The sequence below is a fragment of the Ostrea edulis genome, chromosome 2 (assembly GCF_947568905.1).
Source record: "Ostrea edulis chromosome 2, xbOstEdul1.1, whole genome shotgun sequence".
NCBI lineage: Eukaryota > Metazoa > Mollusca > Bivalvia > Ostreida > Ostreidae > Ostrea > Ostrea edulis.
The window spans coordinates 58440394-58461673 of record NC_079165.1 but is presented as its reverse complement, the minus strand read 5'-3'; the positions used below and the strand labels follow the sequence as shown (position 1 = coordinate 58461673).

General features: G+C 33.0%; 1 protein-coding gene across 6 annotated transcripts in view; it reads left to right on the top strand.

The window, feature by feature from the left end:
* LOC125678471 (low-density lipoprotein receptor-related protein 1-like) overlaps window positions 1-21280 on the top strand; it is a 139533-nt gene that overhangs the window by 43188 nt on the left and 75065 nt on the right. For all 6 annotated transcript variants that reach the window (XM_056154539.1, XM_048916937.2, XM_048916935.2 and 3 more), the window contains exons 13-32: window positions 450-518; window positions 935-1054; window positions 2140-2252; window positions 2386-2518; window positions 2663-2761; window positions 5352-5471; window positions 7913-8035; window positions 8296-8427; window positions 9738-9863; window positions 10238-10432; window positions 11996-12200; window positions 12318-12491; window positions 12845-12992; window positions 13219-13441; window positions 15726-15962; window positions 16165-16351; window positions 16623-16723; window positions 17764-18066; window positions 18612-18734; window positions 21214-21280. The exon at window positions 21214-21280 is cut by the window's right edge and continues 65 nt beyond it. In XM_056154539.1, coding sequence (XP_056010514.1) covers window positions 450-518; window positions 935-1054; window positions 2140-2252; window positions 2386-2518; window positions 2663-2761; window positions 5352-5471; window positions 7913-8035; window positions 8296-8427; window positions 9738-9863; window positions 10238-10432; window positions 11996-12200; window positions 12318-12491; window positions 12845-12992; window positions 13219-13441; window positions 15726-15962; window positions 16165-16351; window positions 16623-16723; window positions 17764-18066; window positions 18612-18734; window positions 21214-21280 — 2998 coding nt within the window. The remainder of the gene's footprint in view (window positions 1-449; window positions 519-934; window positions 1055-2139; window positions 2253-2385; window positions 2519-2662; window positions 2762-5351; window positions 5472-7912; window positions 8036-8295; window positions 8428-9737; window positions 9864-10237; window positions 10433-11995; window positions 12201-12317; window positions 12492-12844; window positions 12993-13218; window positions 13442-15725; window positions 15963-16164; window positions 16352-16622; window positions 16724-17763; window positions 18067-18611; window positions 18735-21213) is intronic.

Below are 21280 nucleotides of genomic sequence, written 5' to 3'. Positions count from 1 at the left end.
CCCATGGGCCTCTTGTTACATGTATTTTAGCGAAATAAAAATAAAAGCGAGTAATTTTATTTAGCAAGTGATGCTTCTCACAAAATTACATGATAATGAATTCCTTGCGTATATTTAGGAATCTGCAGTATTTCTGCTTAACAGAGTAGTAGAGTATTATCTACATGGAAGTGTTGTAAATAAAGTAATTTTATTCAGTTAGATTTGTATTACTTTAAATGGCACAGATAATGAGACTTACTGTTATGATTACCATAGCGATGCTTATTGTAGACATATTGATTAACAATACAGGAATACTTGCATAAATTTATGAGGTGTCTTAGATTTTGAAGAATTATTTGTGTGTGAGTTGCACTTTGAATTTTTATTCTAAATATTTGACTGTTTTGTTTTTTTTGTTTGTTTTTTTTTAATATTTATTTTAAATCTTTGTTTTCCTGTTGTAGTGGCAAGAGACTGTAGTGAATGTAATAATGGTGTGTGTCCAAACATTGATAAACAAGAATGTTCAGTCAGTGAGTATTTCATTCTCTATCACAAAGGATCATTTTCAATGTCATGAAGGATCAATTCCAACTCCAGTAGCAACCAGTCTAAATAATGGAAATTCACATCTCATCTCATAGAGTGTTACAAAGTTAACAGGTGCTTGATCTGCAGCAATTCAATCCATCTGGTTTTGAAATTATATCAAGAGACTGTATCTGTTCTTTCAAGAGTCTTTGACTCTCAATCATTACAGACAGAACTACTAATAAACCAAGTGTTATGCGATGAATGGGACCTGTACCATTTTAATGGAAGGTATACTGGTAACTAGATCCAGTTGTACAAAAATTAATTTATCGATACTTGTTTTAAATGTAATGCTGTGCTTTTAGAAAGTGCATTAAATCATAGCTATAGTCATATTCTTTATTAACATTAACAGCATCAGCCTGTCAGCTTGACTACAGAAGATGTCCATTAAATGAATGTTTGTTAAGTAATTGGTGGTGTGATGGAGAGGCAGATTGTAAAGATGGAGCTGACGAGAATTTCTGCCATCTCGGTGAGGTTTATAAACCAATTTGCAGTTTTGCAATTTTTTATCCATTTGAATGTATTTCTATAACTTTTTTCAAGGTGTTGAGTAATTTCTACGTGCTTCATCTCCATTTTGTTACCAAGATGTTATGTAAACAAAACTATGAGCAGACGATAAAATGTATGTAATGTCACACGTGACACACACTGATCTATTTATATTTCAAGGGAATTTCCATAATTCGAACCCTGAACAGAAATTAACAGATTTTAGTATGCCCAGATCTATGACATGTTATTGTGATACCATTTTTTCTAACACTTTTGTCCCCCTACTGTATGACATTGACATTTCTGTTTGTTATTTTTGGTGTATCATTTGAATTCAATTTAGTAAGTCAGTGGACAATCTCCTAGTTATCTGTTCCTGAACAATTTAGTAAGTCAGTGGTCAATCTCCTGGTTATCTGTTCCTGGACAATGATTTAGAGAAACTTGTAATTTTTGTTTGTATTATATAAAATGATGTTTACAGTCAAATGTTTTAAGGGTCTCTTATTCACTTAAGGAAGATTAATCTCACTGTATTGTGTGGGATTGAGTTGTCATAAAATAAAATTTAAGATGACTTGGTACACTCACTGAAGTTCTCTGGGTTCAGAGAAAAAAAGATTCTTCTCTTGATTGGTAATAGTATGATAATGATGTATGAACTGGTGAATATAGATCGAAATTCAAGATATAGTCAAACAAAAATGCTTGCTTGATTCCAATTCATTTTGTCCTGATTTAACAACCAATGAATGAGCCATGGAGTTGGACATACAATTCAGCTGGGAAAGATATCTTAATGGAAGCATTATTGTAAAACTGTCCGAAACAAGTAAAGGCACAAAACTGTCCGAAACAAGTAAAGGCACATGGTGTTGCCACACCTTAGCTTAAGCATTTTTTCAGAAGAAGGAAATATGACAAGGAATAGGTAATTTCCCTGTCCACATTTTTTGGGAAAAGTGGAGGGGGGGGGGGTCTTATATTTAATTAAAATGATATATACACATTTAAATTACAGAATCTCTTTAGAGTAAATGGCTTATTAAATGATTTCAGAAGGAAGGACTTGTTCAGAGCTGACAGAGTTTACATGTGTCAACAGTAAAGAGTGCATTGATATAGATTTCCAGTGTAATGATGTGCCGGATTGTGATGATGGATCTGATGAGGTTTGGAATTATTCAGTGTATTGGGCTTATTCCATCTGATGATGCTTTGAAATGTATAATTACTGTATATTTTTACAATTGTAGCTATTTTTGCAATTTTAATTAAAAGTTTTATTGAATGGGTGCATTGCAGGTTGGCTGTGATGTGTTTTGTGATGATACCAAATATCCTTTCAAATGTGATAGCAACACCAGATGCCTTTTGAACTCCAGTGTCTGTGATGGAAAGCCGGACTGTTTTGATGGCAGTGATGAAAAAGATTGTGGTAATTAGAGGCAGTCAAAAACTTAGGATCACCCGTTGGCTTGTCATTACAGAATATGTGTTCTTGTACATGAGCTTTGAAAATGATAAATCAATCTGCAATTATAGTAGTCAAACAAAGTAACCTGATTTCTTCATTTTACAGATTGTGGGTTTAAATGTAATTCTGGAGAATGTATCAATAAGAGGTGGCATTGTGACCGAGAACGTGATTGTCAGGATGGCTCCGATGAATTTGGTTGCTGTAAGTTGATCAAATTATTTATAGAACTAGAATGTTATGTATTTAAATCCAGAATAGTCAAATTACAGAGCTCTTTTTGGAATTTTTAAAACTTTAACATCTTGTACATGACTAGGTATAGAATAATAACCCCGAGATTGAATGCTCATTTTTGATCTGTCTCATTTTTTAACTATATGTTGCTTGTATGAAAGAGAATGCAAGAGTCTGCATCTGGAATGCTGCAAAATTATTTGAGATGCAAGGAAATTTAAAAATGTGAGTCCCTGAATGCATTCTTGGAATCAAACAAATCTTAATTTTAGAAAATTCATCTTTATAGTATTTGAATAACTAGTCATTGTGATTCTGATAATATTGCATACACAAAAATCATGAAGTACATTGTATATCTTTAAACAGATACAATAAAAGGGACAGTTAGGCTTCCTGGTGCTTGATTGATGAAGATTCCTTTGCTATTAATTTTTTGCTTGTTCAAGTGGTAGTACATGTTACTCAATTTTGCTAATCACTGCAAGTACACATGTATCATAATCATTAATTATTTTCAGTTCAGTTTTTTTGGTGATACAACTGACAATTTATGCTTATTTTTCATGTTGGAATTGGTTTATAATTTGTATTATATATATTCTGAATTGATAGAAAATATGTTAGGTAGTCTAATTATTGCTGCTATAAACTATGGCAAATATATCTCTGAAGATGAAGAGGACATATACCAGTAAATACATCAAACAAACAAAAACCAAAAACCTATTACTTTTTCTGTAGACCCTATATGATAAAAGTAATAATTTCGAAATTTCAATAGGACAAGTTCATGGTATGGGATTTTACATAGTTTTGAGTATTGATTAATTAGTACTCATTGAACATGAGTAATTAGCATTTACCTGTAATGTCAATGTGGGCAATTTACATGTATCTTTTGAGACTTACAAAATTTTCTGGGACTCAACCTTTTCAAAAACTGTAAGTCCATGACTCGTTTTTAAAACAATCTTACAGAGAACCCTGGACTTTGATTAGGAGTGAGCTTATTAACCCTGGACTTCGATTAGAAGTGAGCTTATTCAGGTTTTTTTTACAGAAACCACTGGACTTCGATTAGAAGTGAGCTTATTCAGGTTTTTTACAGAGACCCCTGGACTTCGATTAGAAGTGAGCTTATTCAGGTTTTTTACAGAGAACCCTGGACTTCGATTAGAAGTAAACTTGTTCAGGTTTTTACAGAGAACCCTGGACTTCAATTAGGAGTGAGCTTGTTCAGGTTTTTTACAGAGAACCCTGGACTTTGATTAGGAATGAGCTTGCTCAGGTTTTCTTGCCCTTGGGTTAGAAGGCATAATATTGTTTTTAGGCAGTTCTTTCATCATAATTTTGAACTATACAAGATAAAGACTTCATACTTCATGAACTTAAAAGTCAGTAAAAGCAAATTTAATGGGAAAATATCAAGGTCATCCATCAAAGAGTCTTGGTTACAGTTGTCACAATTGAACTTTGCCTTGCCCAGGGGCATAGTGTTTCACATTACTTCAGGATTTTAATAATGTATAAGTTTTATGTTTAAATATAGTAGAAGTATTAAAATTGTGTGATCAGGCTTTAAGACCATAATCTGAGAATAGACTCAAGTCAGAATTTTGATTACTGATATCTTAAGATTTATCTAGCACAGATGTTTAATAAACTGCAGGTTTATAAAAAAAAATTATATGCAATCATATACTGAAAATTTTATTTGGATATGAAAATCATTTCAAAAGTTAATTAGACTTGGTCTATTCTCAGTTTATGATCTTGAGGTAAGGTTATTAAGTATTGGAAATGAGATACTGAAGAATGATTGACATTTATTAAAAGTGATGTAAACTAGGTCCATATGTATCTGTTTAATTCTACAAATACTTAGCCATAAAAATATTCTTCTAAGAAAGAAAAAATCAAGCAGTATTTATAAAAAAAAAATTACAGGAAGATACTAAAAAGTGAGGGCTAACTGAGATATATTTAAAAACAAATATCTCACAAAGGAAAGATGTAGCTTTACTAATTCAACATTGAAGCTATGGAAAAAAGATAATTTTCATGAGTTAAAAATAAAGAAATGGATGGGGGGGGGGGACCTCTAGGTAAATATCATTGCTGAATTAGTGTACAAAAAGCATAAGGTCATTGCACTTTTCTTTTAAAATTTGATTTTTCCAAATTTGACAAGTTGAGACAACTGTCATACTTAACACTGATGTTAATTAAATTTTTGTGTTCATAAAAGAGGTATTTGGTATTTTCAACAGATAAACAACTGAAAATTAATTGTTTATCTGCTGAAAATAATGAATACCCCTTCATTAGGGGTGAATACCTTTAGTATGATTTACATGGTCTTGAATACCCCACATAGAGAACTAGTCACTAATGTATCCAAGGTTGGTATCGGACTCAACAGCGTAAAAAAAACCAAACTCCTAAGGCTGTTGATGGATTACACACCAAAGACTTGAATATAAAATTGGTTTTGTTGAACATCTTTTAATTCTGTTTCCTTTTTACTGCTACGTTGTTTTTTTTTTTATTGCAGTGCCTGAAAAAAATTGTTCAGCAAATGAATTTAAGTGTGACACAGATGTGTGTATATTAAAGAGTTGGAGATGTGACAAGGAATATGACTGTAAAGATCGTTCTGATGAAGCCAATTGCAGTAAGTCATAGTGTTTCACAGAGAACAGTAAGTCATAGTGTTTCACAGAGAACAGTAAGTCATAGTGTTTCACAGAGAACAGTAAGTCATAGTGTTTCACAGAGACCTGTAAGTCATAGTGTTTCACAGAGAGCTGTAAGTCATAGTGTTTCACAGAGAACAGTAAGTCATAGTGTTTCACAGAGAGCTGTAAGTCATAGTGTTTCACAGAGAACAGTAAGTCATAGTGTTTCACAGAGAACAGTAAGTCATAGTGTTTCACAGAGAGCTGTAAGTCATAGTGTTTCACAGAGAATAGTAAGTCATAGTGTTTCACAGAGAGCTGTAAGTCATAGTGTTTCACAGAGAGCTGTAAGTCATAGTGTAAGTCATAGTGTTTCACAGAGAGCTGTAAGTCATAGTGTTTCACAGAGAACAGTAAGTCATAGTGTTTCACAGAGAGCTGTAAGTCATAGTGTAAGTCATAGTGTTTCACAGAGAGCTGTAAGTCATAGTGTAAGTCATAGTGTTTCACAGAGAGCTGTAAGTCATAGTGTTTCACAGAGAGCTGTAAGTCATAGTGTAAGTCATAGTGTTTCACAGAGAGCTGTAAGTCATAGTGTAAGTCATAGTGTAAGTCATAGTGTTTCACAGAGAGCTGTAAGTCATAGTGTTTCACAGAGAGCTGTAAGTCATAGTGTTTCACAGAGAGCTGTAAGTCATAGTGTTTCACAGAGAGCTGTAAGTCATAGTGTTTCAAAGAGAGCTGTTTTATACACTATGCCTGCACATGGCAAGTACTGTTAACTTTTAATTGAATTATCTGCATGTTTGAAAAAAAATTGTTCAGTCAATTCATAGCGAGTTCAATTTCTATTGATGAGACACATTATAAACTTTTTTGAAGTGTGAATAATAAGGATTTAGTCATGAATTTAAGGGAGAGGAGGATGGAAGTTACTGAGGAGAAAAGATTGTTAGTGTTTCGCTAACACATCTTGTATAACTTGGATTGACTATGTTCTTGCTGTTTTAATCATTTGTTTGTTTTGAACATATTTTATTGTATATACTATATACAAAAGGATTAGAAACAAGTTCTTGCAACTTACGAGTTGTTCTCCTTAAACTACAATTTATCTTCTATTTTCATTTCTCTGTCAGTTTTAATCATTTGAAGTGAAGTTAGACAGTGTTAGCATCATGTCTTCATTGATTTGGATTTTTTTTTATACGCTTGTCTTTTGACGAGGCATATTATGGTACAGCAATGTTTGTTTATCTGTCTGTCCATCCTTTCAGGATTTTCTGTTTCCATTTTCATTTCTCTGTCACATTTCAAGCTGAAACATGCCATGTAGCTTCTTTGAGAGTCGCTCTAGATTATGTTGCAATTTTAATCCATTTCAATCTGTCTTGCAGAAGTTTTGCCCCTTTATTTGAAAATTTAATGTTACATAAAGGGTAAATGATTTGTCCGGCTAACTCCTCCCACAGCATTCAAGTGAGGACCTTGTTATGTTACAGAATGATCCCCAGTAAATTTCTAATTTACGTTGTTTGAAAAATTGCAAGTTGTTAAACTTAGTAAATTTTGGGAATATATTTTACACACAGAGCTCTTGATTTGTCTATTTACCTCCTGTTACAGTTCTCAAGCTTGGATCTCGTTTTTATGTTATGCACAAGAAAGTTGTCATAGCTTAATGATGGCTGATGCTACCTTTAGTAAAGTTCTACAAAATTATGACTAAAGAAAAAACCTTACATAAGCTTGTGACATAATATATGTACCGTTTCTGGCACTGTTCAATAATAATCCAATATTTAACAATCCTACTATTGCACCAACTTGGCAAATTGTGTTGAAATAATATTCTTTCAACTGAAAGTAATCTACATCACAATAAATGGATGAAAAGTATGTGAACCTACTGCTTTGTAGACATGTAATATTGAACAATTGCTAATGGAACTACATGTATTTATCATCATCTGAAATTATAGATGACACACTACATTTTTAGGTTCATTGATATTTGTACCTCCACAATCAGATAGTGCACTCACCTTGAAAAGTAAATTTTTAGATAGATAGATAGGTATAGTACTAATATTAAAGTTGTAGCATACAAATTGGGTATTACAATGATCAAGGATCTCTCTACTAAACATGTCCCAGTATGAGTTTGCTGTTATTGGTTCCATACATGGGGAGACATTAAAAACTATGATCCAATATAATCATGACCCAGGACCAAGGATAATGTGGAAGAAATTTTAATCAGTTGTCACATGATACTTGAGTATTATATTGTTTTAATTAAGGCCTGTGAATCCTTTCTTCAAATGAAAATTTCTCTGATAGTCTTTCTAGAATTTTCAATTTCATTCAAATTATACATGATATTTATTGAAACAATGATCAAGGTTTTTTTTTGTTTTTTTTATATATATTTTAGCATATTTCACTTGTAATTTTCCAAATATTGCTTGTGGCAAAACCAAGTGCATCACCCCAGATCAAATGTGTGATACAATTGATGACTGCCCTGGTGGAATTGATGAAACGGGTTGTAAACCAGGTATGAAATGTAACCATACATGCATAAAATGAGGCAAAAGGAAAAGTTGAAAGTGAATTTCTTTATCTGCCTGGTATCTCTGACAGGTGTATTTCAAGTGACATTCTCTGTCAATTTTTGCATAAATCTATTTTAGATGAAATATATGATACGTAGATTGTAAGACTGATAACAGATGGCAAACATTTTTACTGAGTGCTTGTAATTGTGTATCACACTGTGTAGTACTCCACATATGAATTGTTATTGGAATGTTGTAGTGGCAGAGAGCTGTAAGAACAACAGCTGTTCTGATATCTGTCATCCGGCCCCACCAACACTTCTGAAGCAGTCCTATATCTGTCTATGTAACCAGAGCAGAGAGCTAGGGACAGACAACAGGACATGTCATCGTAAGCATGTTCTCCACATTAAGCCTCAATATTACTACTGGTTTTAGTGTCAAAATCAAAAGTTCAATGTCTGACACAATTTTAATGAAGACCCCCCCCCCCCCCCCCACTGAATATGATGAATGTTGATTCAAATTGATTATTAGGAACAAGTACAAATAACATTTCTACTGTTTATTCACAAATGAAAGTGTACATGTAGTCTTTAAATGAACATTTAAAAAAAATTTGGTGATTGATATTGAATGACAGAAACTTATGGGAGTTTTTACACTTCCTCCCCCAACTACTTGAATTTAGATCTTTAAACAGAAGCCATACAGTAATCAGCCTGTGCGATTTTCTGTGTGTGTTCATCTGTGCATTGACTGTTTTCCTGACTTTTTTTTTGGCTATCCTTGCAGCTATCTATTGAATTAAAGATTTATACCTATATTTATAAATTCATTCTGCACATCAATGGTTCACAGATAAGATTGAGTTTGGGCTTTCTTGATTTATTTTTTAAATTATTCATTCTTATCCCATAAATTTTTCAAACTTATTTAGCACAATTTGACAATGCTAATAATAATAATGGTGATATTAATAATAATAAAATTTGCATTACGCCTTATATAAAACAAATTACTCTAAGGCGCTTTACAGGAGTAAGATTGTATGATTGATTATATCTTGCTTAACGTCTCACTGGAGAATTTTTCACTCATATGGAGGTAAGAAGAGGAATGCAACAATAAAACAATTAAATGAAATTGAAGGACGGAATGACATAAGATCTTATATCTGTAAAATTATCAAAATGAAAAACTATTTTTAAGATCGACAGCTTAAATCTTTTTTTGCTCACCTGAGCTAAAAGCTCAAGTGAGCTTTTCCGATCGCCTGATGTCCGTCGTCTGTAAATTTTTTTTTTTTTTTAATATTTTTTACTTCTTCTCCAGAACCAATGGGCCATTTTCAACCAAACTTGGCAAAAAGCATCCTTGGGTAAAAGTCTTTCAAGTTTGTTCAAATGAAGGGCCATGCCCTCTTCAAAGGGGAGATAATCATTAAAATGAAAAAATAGGGTGGGGTCATTTAAAAATCTTCTTCTCAAGAACCTCTGGGCTAGAGAAACTGAAATTTACTTGAAAGCTTCCTGACATAGTGCAGATTGAAGTTTTTTCTAAAATCATGATCCCTGGGAATATCCATGTTTTATCATGATTAATAGACACCAAATGCAGGATGTCTTTTAAGTGTAATGTGAATATTCAGGTAACTATGTACTGCCCATCTTGCTTTTCAATGATATTTCTCTCTTTTAGCTGTAGACATATGCCAGACATGGGGGATATGTGAGCAGAATTGTGAAAAATTGCCAAGAGGATACAGCTGTTCTTGTAATGAGGAGTATCACTTAGAGGCTGATGGTTTCACATGTAGACCACGTGGTAAGCAAGCTAAATTGTGTCACATTTCAATAGATACATGCATGTAAATATTAAAATGCAGATTCCCTTGTATGAAATTTTGATCTGTCATCAAAATTTAAAATTGTCAGTCCATTCTTCTGACAGTTTTAAGATTCCAGGTAAGTGATGTGGCTCATGGGTCTTTTGTTTAGAAGAAGTGACTAATTCACTATCTTTGAAGAGTGTAAGCTTGATTTACAATCCAATCCCATTATGATTCAATATTTTGACAAATGGATTGTAGAGAAATGGGACAAATATAGTTTCACAAGGTTTTTTTTTGTTTTTTTTCTTTGTTCAGATTCAGTACATTATGTACAAGTAATTTTCACATGAATGCCATTTAATTCCAGATAATGAACCAGTGTATCTGATATTTTCTAACCGTCATGAAATGCGCAGTGTGGACCTCACAAATCACAACTATGCTGCCCTTGTATCAGGACTACACAATACAGTGGCCCTAGATTTCTATTATGCCAAACAGTTTATCTTTTGGACTGACGTGGCAGATGACAAAATCTTGAGGGGCAAACTGCAGGGAAATGGTAAACTGTTATGTTGAAATTATAAACAGCAAATCATCTAAAAAATAATTATCATATTTTGCATTCAATTTGCTTTGTTTTCAAAAAAACCCATCTAAAAAAATAATAATAGTATTTTGCATTCAATCTGCTCTGTTTACAACAAGACCAGATACAACTTGTTATCACTTATCATCCCCTGGCAACAGAATTGAAAGGGATATGATGGTGCGTGTGTTACAATTGTTTTTGTCAGTTTTAAATTTCAACTTACCTTTTTATATTCCTTACAATTGAAATTTGGGGTGGGAGAGGGGGTATATTGGAATCAAGTCCGTCTGCCTGTAGACATGATTTTGTTCAGGCATGTTCTAAAAACTAGTGTATGGATTTTTCTGAAAATTTGTACACTCATTACTCACCATATGAAGATGTGCACCTGATATTTTCATATTGATTGGATAATTTTTCTTAAAGTTACAGGCTTTTTCCTACTAAAGACTAAAGTCATTTTTTAATCTAAAAAGAGTATATCTTAAAAATTCTTGAAGAGATCTGATTTAAACATTGTAAATACATTGTTCTTAGACTGAAGTTATGCATTTCTTATTTTAAATTAGAATATTTAAAGTATTAGAAAGTTATGCTAATTTCTATTTTGTTTAAGAATATTGTTGTTTGAGAATATTTCAAACACAAATTAAAAGTTTGAATCAGACCTTTTACATACATTTTTAATAAAGTAAAATAACATTTATTTACCTTACATTTTGATTTATAATGAATGTTTCCATTTTCTATTTATCCATTTTCTGTTGGGGGGGGGGGGGGGGGGGGGGGGGGGGCATACTCTAGCAATTTTTAAACCACGTACCAAATTAAGAGAAATGATAATAAACAATTTTAAAACTCTTGTATTGTAATATTTTATCGATTCATTGATTTTTTTAAAGCAACATTTTCAATAAAAAAAGATATACTAGATGACCATTTGATTAGACAACTTCTGGTTGGATCTGAGGAAGTCTATTTTTATCCATTATATAGTGCATGTGCCCTGCCCCGAAAAGACAGTTCTAGTTTGTATTTGAGTAAAATAGATTTTAAGATGGGTTTTAGCATTTCAAGGTATAAAATGAGTTAAAGATTTAGTGCTTCCTTTAACTGTTACTTAATTACGAGGTACCCCTCTCGTTTATTATAAAAGGAAAATGTAAGTCATAACCAATATTAGAAGGAGTACAGATACTTCAACAGTGAACGTTGTTATAAATAAAATATGTATATGTACAGAATATTTTACAGTTCCTGTTATAATGGGAAGTAATGATACACACCGTAGTCTATGGACATTGCATGGAGATCATTGTTTTTAGATTATGTGGATACTAATGAATGCCAGAGATAGAGATACAGTGGATTTTTTTTAAGGTTCCCATGTATGGATTTGAAATAGTAAATGTATATTGGATTATAATGTCCTAGAGCATTGCAAATTTTTGCTCTGTGACAGTTATTTATTTTTTTCTATCATGACAACCTTTAAAATTCTATGATTTTCATGGTTACATTTTGTTTTGACAGCCCTTACTGATATAAAACCCATCGTAGACATTGGACTGGCCACCACAGAAGGCTTAGCAGTAGACTGGATTGGGGAAAAGATATACTGGGTGGAAAGCAAGCTTTATCAGATAGAAGTAGCAGAGATTGATGGAACAAACCGCAACACCCTTATAGCTGGAAACATGGTCAGTCCTCGGGCCATTGTGCTTGATCCTAGTGTTGGGTAATGCTTCATTTCACTCTTTATAGACTTTTCTAATTTTGCAGTATACTTACAGATAAGTTCAAAAGGAATTTTTAGATAAAATACAATAATTCATTTGTAATTTACTTCCTTCAGAACCCTGTTTTGGACAGACTGGGATACAAACAATCCAAGAATTGAGAGTTGTTCCATGGCAGGGGAGAATAGACATATTATATTTCACATAAGACGTATTGTTGAAAGTGGTGGTTGGCCTAATGGATTAACTATTGATTATTACTTCAAGAGGCTTTACTGGATTGATGCAAGGTAGATTACTCATAAACTGATATTTCATCAATGAAAAATTGTGGACAGAATAGGTACTTAACATCACGCCAGATTAGAATACCTGGCCACAGTGTCACCTGCAAAACAAACTGACACTTAATAATAAGCCTGTCAGTCTGTCTGTCCATATGTCACTCTTTACAGCTTGACTGCAGGCAACATGTGTTCCTTGAACAATCAAGTTAATCTTATTAATGATGCAATGACCTTAGTTTTCATAAGTGAGATAGAAAAGTGATGTATCAAACTGTCTGCACAAATTCATCAGGAGAGCTTATCAATAATAACAAATTCAATGTATTACAATTTTGAGTTTCAACATGTATTTTTAGGTCTGACTCAATCCACACAGTGACCTATGAGGGACATGATCATCGTCAAATTCTACAAGACAAGGACAATATCAGACACCCATTTGCCCTTACTCTGTTTGGTAGCCATGTTTACTGGACAGACTGGGGGATCAATGCACTTGTCTCAGTATGATTTTTATTTGTAAACATTTTTCATCAATTGTATAAAAACTTGAATTTGAAATCAGAGCATGAAATATATTTCTTTGTCAGTGTTATTAAAAGATTTGATATAAACTGCAATAAATGTTCAATTTATGAAAATGCAAATGATTCAGAATGGAGACTTCCAGGTATGTGTATATCACTTCCTCAGACGTAAAGACTATTCTAGTGAAATTATTTCATTGAAGGCTAACAAATTTGATGGTTCTAATGTTACAATCATCAAACGAACCAACACTCAACCCTTTGACATTCAAGTCTACCATCCCAAACGCCAAATGTCATCGTCCAATCCTTGTGCAGAGAACAATGGAAACTGTTCCCACTTGTGCTTGATTAGTTACAACAATACGGTAGGCTGTGTTTGTCCTCATCTCATGGAGCTGGCATCAGATGGAAAGACATGCAAACGTAAGGATATCATATTCTTATTACCAGTAGCTTTGCTTCACAATACACTGTGCATATATGTTATGAAGAATTATCTAGTTTACTTATTATACCCCACACAATGAGAATTTCATGAAACTTTCTTCCAGGTAGTTGATAAGAACTTTCTCTGTATATGTGCATATTCACAGGAAGTTCTGATTCGATTTTTTTGTTATGAGGCATAGAAGTTGAACTTTGAAGTTTTGCCAAAATTAGATATACAACTGAAACAATTTGTCAACACAACTCTGATGAAACCTGCTAAACAGAATTTCATTTAAATTTGTAATTAGTATGGACAAACTGTGTAGATGTGCATATTCATAGGAAATTCAGATTTCTTTTTTTTTCTGGGAGTTATGCTTCTTTAAGTTTTGATATAGAAGTTTGGCCAAAAATATACTACTGTTTGATTTTGGCAGTGTTAGTGAGGGTGATGAGGTCGCTAGAATTGAATATTGCTAAACAATTTATTCCATATCGGAGGTAATAGTTACCTTTCCAAGAATAATAAAGTCACTAACACTAGCTCTTGCTAAATCTATACATGTACAGTCAAAACTGCCATAGCGACCCACTGTATTAAGCGACTCACTGTCGTATGTGACCATAAAAAGTTCCCTCTAAAACGTTTCTCTATATATTGTACCTGTATTAAACAACCACCTGTCTGACGTGACCAACGACCTTGATTTTTACAACCTTTTCGTGTATTTTCACGAAATTTTACCTCTATTTAACGACTGTACATTTTTTTATTACAACTCGATTACTACTTTCGATTTTGATTGAGCCGACTATTCTGGGAATTATCGCCCCTAACACTTTCGTTTTCAAACGCACGACTATTCTGGGAATTATCACCCCAAACACTTTCGTTTTATATCGCATAGTTTGGTGGTGATCTTGTTTAGTAGGCCCTCTGAATTAATTATTATACCCAATCTGTCAACATGCAGGGTCATGTGTGGTTAATTAATAAAACCCAAATTGTTGTTTATTTAACAAAATCAAGGATCAGGAAAATCAAGGCCGGTGTATTTGAAGGTGTGAATTTCGCTAGATCAAAAATGAAAATCTACCACTTGTTATACCATTATGTGAAAAAATTGCCCGATTACGATATAAATCAGGTAAATATTGTGCTTAGGACTGAAATTTTAAACGGAGTATTCGCAGTTTTCCTGCATGAGATACTCGAGGTTTCCAGAATAATGACCGGAACTAGCGGCTCACTTCGACATGTCCCGAGTATTTGACACGTCTGAGTTCAAGAAAGTTGCCTGCATTAGTTCTAAGCTTAAACGATTTGCTGTGCATGTACAATGGATATTGTGATTTATTTAATGTTTCTCAAATTGAATAACATATTTCCAGCATGTATTGTACAAAAAGAGATGCAACACTTCATCATTTGCTTTCTTACCACAAGCATTGCATTTTTAGTTACACTGTACAAGTAGGCTATACATAAATACTCTTTACAACAAAGTGTTTATAAGTTTTAGAAAATTTACATGCAGTTCATCAATGAAATTTAAATCTCATGTAAATGTGTAATATGAAATGCATGTTTATCAATCTTAAACATATTAAATGTAATTTTGATGAATAATAAATTATGATACAATGCATTGCATTCTAGATTTTTAACCACAGTGTATTATTAATTTTATTTTGCAACTATTAAAACCGTACTTGATATTCTTAATGATAAATTCCAAATACATGTAGTCATTTTCTCCATTGTACAAATTATTTGCGAAATTTTATCAATTAACTGCGGAAAATAGGCAACCTGTATTAAGAGACCACCTGTCATATGTGACCTTTTTTCCATTCTCCGTTGGACGGTCTCTTAATACAGGTTTGACTGTATACCCATAATTTTTGGTAAAGTCACTAAATTGTGTCCACTTAATACAGTATTTGGTACTCGTCTGAGGCTGCTGAATAGAATTTCATGTAAGGAGTCATGCTCCTTTTGAACAAAGAACTTATTGTCTTTCATGCATAGCAGTGTCCTTCATTGTGTTTAGTATTGTCATTCATTATGTGGGTTTGGGGTATCTGAGTTTGCTCACTCTTTCTTTCTTAAAGAATTATCTGTTTATTTTTAGAACAGTATGTGAATAAAATATGAGTTTTTTGGATGACTATAACAAAATTAGGGGGATTTCTGTTTACTTTGTAATTTATATTTTAGATTGAGGTGGGCTTTTTTTTCACATGGTTAAACTAAGTTGTGATTTTTCTTTTCTAGCTGACCAGAGTTTCTTGGTATTTGTGCGAAGAAATGAGATCCGTGGCGTGGATCTGGAGAATGCCAATTTCAGTGTAATTCCTACGTTAACCACTCCATATGTCAATAATCCAATAGCTGTTGATTATGATATCAGTGATGAAAATGAGGGGCATCTCTACTGGGCAGATCAAGATTTAAAAGTCATAAATAAATCTCCCTTGTCAGGAGCAAATGTCCAAACTGTCATTGACTCAGGTAAGCAGTGTTTTGATATTAATTTTAAATTCATTCAGTTCTTTAAAGGAAATGTCAATCTTTAAATGTATATCTTGTGAGTATTAATATTCAAGAAAATAATATCCTTGTCATTGAACATAGGGTTAAGACTCTATGACAAGGGTTAATTCTTTAGTCACTAATTTTTATGGATGTCTTATTTTGTTTCTTGTGTTCTCAGGCAAAGCGTTAAGTTTGGATGGATTTGTTGTGGACTGGATTTCCAAAAACATGTACTTTTCTACTTATAATGATAAAAGCAAGAGAGGTTCTATTACTGTTGCTAATCTGGATGGGGCCTACAGAAAGGAAATTTATGTGAAGAATAACACCAAAGTGGTTGCTATCACAGTTAGCCCCATTAGTGGGTGAGTCCTGAAATTTTTGTAGAAGCTTCTCAATGATTCCCAGAAGTTAAATCCAGACTAAAAATATAAAGAATAAAAGACAGCTTTGGCTTTAAAGCAGTAATCAGAGGAGTAAAATTCTCTTTGTAAGACATCTCATATTTACAAGTACATGTACCAACAATGTTTGGTAAATTGAAAATTCTTTTTAATGTTTTATGTACATTATTGGTAGTGCATTTTATGTTCACGGTATATTTTATGTTTACTGAGACCTTTAAATGCATTTCAGAAAACTCTACTTCTCAGTGTCTGATGAAGACAGCATTTATAGTGTCAAGATGGATGGCAGTGATGTATCAGCTGTTGTGAAGGATGCCAATAGACCAACTAGTGAGTATAGAAGATCTGGTATGAATGTCAAGTCACATTTGTCCCAATAAATCCCCAGTTCAATTATTATGCCCCCAAGATCGGGGGGGGGGGGGGGGGGGGGGGGGGGGGGGGGGGGGGCATGGCATATTGTTTTTGTCCTGTAATTCTGTCTGAAACTTTAACCTTGCTAATAACTTTTGAACAGTAAGTGATAGAGCTTTGATATTTCACATGAGTATTCCTTGTGACAAGACCTTTCAGTGGGTACCAACATTTTTGACCCTGTGACCTTGACCTTAGAATTTGACCTACTTTTTGACTACTTTAACCTTGCTAATAACTTTTGAACAGTAAGAGATAGAGCTTTGATATTTCACATGAGTATTCCTTGTTACAAGACCTTTCCGTGGGTATTGAACCTTTTGACCTTGACATTTGACCTACTTTCAATTTTTTGTTTACATTGGTCATAACTTCTAAATAGTAAATATTAGAGCTTTCATATTGTACATGAGCATTTCTTTTGACAAGATTTTTCTACTGGTACCAAGATATTTGCCCTTGTGACCTTGGCCATCTTCGGAATTGGCCATTATCGGGGGCATTTGTGTTTCACAAACACATCTTGTTTTTACTCATGACATTACTGATTGATTATTTTAATGGTAAATCTGTTTATTGTACTATTTTATACTATATAAAAACCAATCATCATCATATTGTATATATAGCTAAAACATTCTCTCTTAGTTATTTTCATGGTTTCTTGCTTAAATCTGATTTCTTGCAGCTTTAGATCAATAGTTTTTATGTTATTGAATATACATGTAAATCTATGTATTAAATTTTTTGCGTAAATTGTGAAATTTAACTGCAATGAAAATAAGACTATATACAGTATATAACATTACCAATTGGATAGATCTATTAACTTACCCAATGTATATATACATGTATATTGTATAACTAACGCTGTAGACTGTATGTCTATAATTTATCTTTTATTATAAGTATACATGTATGCAATAGTATTTGATACTGTTATTTTGCTCTTTTAGATTTGAAATACAATGAGGCAGATGGAAATCTGTATTTTCTCAATGAAGGAAATTATTCAATAATAGCCTGTGAAGTTTCCACCTGGAAATGTCAAAGTGTTTATAATGCAAGTGGCAACCATTCACAGATTCTATACCCAATGGCATTTGCTGTAAATGGCCATAAAGACATCTTTATTGCTCATGACCACAAGATTGCGAAACTTAGTTATGGAAACACAGACTATAACTATTCTGTTTTAAGAGATAAAACCGATGATGTGATAGCAATGGCCGTCTATGACAAGTCACAAAGAGTCAATGGTAAGATATGGGCAGCTCATATTTTAATGGTCAATCCAAAGAAAATATTTGAATTTTATTTGTAAAGGAAAATTTAAAAACAAAATCAAAATGAACTGTACATGTATAATTCGATACCATAAGTATCAAGTATTGTGATAATGGGAGATAATTAAGAAAATGGTGGGTAAAAATCTCATTGTTGAGAACAACAGTACCAAAAAACCCATAACCTCAACAAAAGTTTTCAACTATAGAATAAAGATTCAAATTTATTCAAACTCGGGTATGCAGGGCCTTCTAAATATGGGTTGGAAATTAAAAAAATATGAGAAAATGCATCTGTTTTAATGAATGGTGTGGTCCAAGGGTCATTTCCTTAATTATTGAATATGTAATTTTATTTCATTTTAAAACTGACATCTAACGCTGATGCTGAGTGACTTTTTTTATGTTGTGTATATACTGATAATCTTTTTTTATGTTGTGTATATACTGATAATCTTTTTTTATGTTGTGTATATACTGATAATCTTTTATTTCATTGGAATGATTGTAATTGACAGATACAAATGCATGTAATGTAATAAAGAATGGTGGCTGCTCCCAACTCTGCCTTCCGACAGGACAAAACAAACGTATCTGTGTGTGCACAGCAGGATATCGTAAAAACGAAAATGTCTGTGTTGGTAAGTTCTTTGACTATTGTTATACACTAGAAATTGTACTTTTTCTGGTCTTTGCATTTTGCAAATAGTTTGATTATTGGAATATATATAGATAATTGTTTATATTTTCAAAGATATCCATCCATATTTTTTTTTTTACAGGTTTTTGTTAATATTTCAGCAGAATTTCTCTCTCAGAAAAAAAAAAATTACATTCATAGAAGGATTGGAACCCCTTTTATGATTTTTAGCTCATCTGAGCTGAAAGCTCAAGTGAGCTTTTCTGATCACCTGTTGTCCGTCGTCTGTCCATTTGTCTGTAAACTTTCCATACTTTTGACCTCTTCTCCAGAACCACTAGGCCAATTTCAAATCATCCTTGGATGAAGGGGATTCAAGTTTGTTCAAAGGAAGGACCATGCCCCCTTCAAAGGGGAGATAATCACAAAAATGCAAAATTAGGGTGGGGTCATTTAAAAATCTTCTTTTTAAGAACCACTGGGCCAGAAGAACTGACATTTACAATAAAGTTTCCTGACATAGTGCAGATTCAAGTTTGTTAAAATTATGATCCCTAGGGGTAGGATGGGACCACAATAGGGGTCAAAGTTTTACATACAAATATATTGGGAAATAATTAAAAATCTTCTTCTGAAGAATCACTGGGCCAGAAAACTTTACATTTAAATGAAAGCTCCTTGACTTAGTGTAGATTCAAGTTTGTTAAAATCATGACCCCACGGGGGGTAGGATTGGGCTACAATAGGGGATCAAAGTTTTACATACAATTATACAGGGAAAATCTTTAAAAAATCTTCTTCTCAAGAACCATTGGGCCAGAGAAGTTTACATTTACACGAAAGCTTCCTTTCATAGTGCAGATTCAAGTTTGTGAAAATTATGGCCCCCGGGGGTAGGTTGCCCGGGGCCACTGTAAGGATCAAAGTTTTACATGCGAATATAGGGAAAATCTTTAGATATGGGCCATGGTGAGTCGAGTGAGTGATGTGGCTCATAGTCCTCTTGGTTTTTATGATGAATCATTTTGGATTGTATATTTTATTTAGTAATTGATGAACTTCATATGGACTTTTGTTTTCAGATTTTCGGCGTATGTAATATTTCAAGTTGTTGCTTACTGTCAATTTACCTTATTTAATGGCATCTCAACACTCAGTATAGAGTTGGCGCTCCATGTCAGTTACAAGCATGTTCGTGGTCTTTGAGCAATGCCCATGCCTTATTCAGTCTTCATTATAGAGTATGCACTTGATCTAATTCATTACAATATTTCATTTGGATTCAAATCTAATATGTTCTTGATTCTATTATGTTGAATGCTGTCAAAAAAACATTCTATGAGATCCCGGATTATGCATTGAAATCAAATATTATGTTGAATTTATAGTTACTAATTCTTGCTTCTGAGCTGTTGAAAGTCCAAATAATCGAGAAGTATTGTTGAGACTTACTGGTTGCATGAATATGAGTGCATTCCACTAGTATTGCATTTATTTCCCAGAACAGTTTTATTAGTCACTTAATGTCCACAATCATTCATCCCTCAAATGAGAACTTCAAAATTCTCCATCTAAGTTTAATATCTCAATGTGGCATGTCAGGTTCATTTTCCAGCAAAATACAGGGAATGCTGGTAAAAAAAATTAAAGTAAAAGTAAGGAAATTCTTATTTTTTGGAAGCGTACACCAAATACTGTGTTGTAAATTCTTTCATTCTAAAAGATATCGAAAATTACGCAAGTGAAATTTTTTTTGTTTTTAAAATGATGTTTAATTTCTTTGATATATCTTGATCTATTTTGAAGTTAGATCATAAACTGAGGTACAGCGGAGCTTCATTTATCTGTACACCCCCTCCCCCCAAATAGCCAGGCTAGTGTTTTAGCAACAATTAACATAAAGTAATGTTGAAAATATCCATTCTCCCACAAAAAATTGTCCAGAAGCTGAAGTGTCCGGATATCTGAGGGTCCACTGTACATATTTTTACTAAAGTGTATGCTATTTGCAAGATCAGAATATAAACCAGTTCTAGAAATACATGTTATTTGTGGGATGTACTTGTATATCTATGTAAGAATGAAGGTATTAAATTGAACATTTCTACTGGTCTTTCATTTGTGATTGGAATTTTTAAATGCTGAGCAATGCCTCTATTTTGGACATTCATTTCATAAGCAATGTGTAGATGCACTGTGAAGTAACAAGCATGATCTTGACAAGAATACATCATGTCAGTTAGTTTCCATTGTATTGTGGGTTCAATTATATCACATTTTGACATGCAATTTCAACCAAATTGTGAATCCATTTTGATTACAATGAGTACAGTGATATTAAGAAAAGCCAGTTTGTATTATAAGAAAAAACCTAATAAACAAGACTTGCATACTTCATAGCAGTTTGAAATAGCTTTGTTTCAATATGCTGTTAGGTTAGATCATCTTGTCCATTATTAGATAGTTTTTCTCTGTTATAGGAATAGATTCCCTCATCATATACTCTGCTGTGTCAGAGATTGGAGGGATTACATATGACCCAACTAA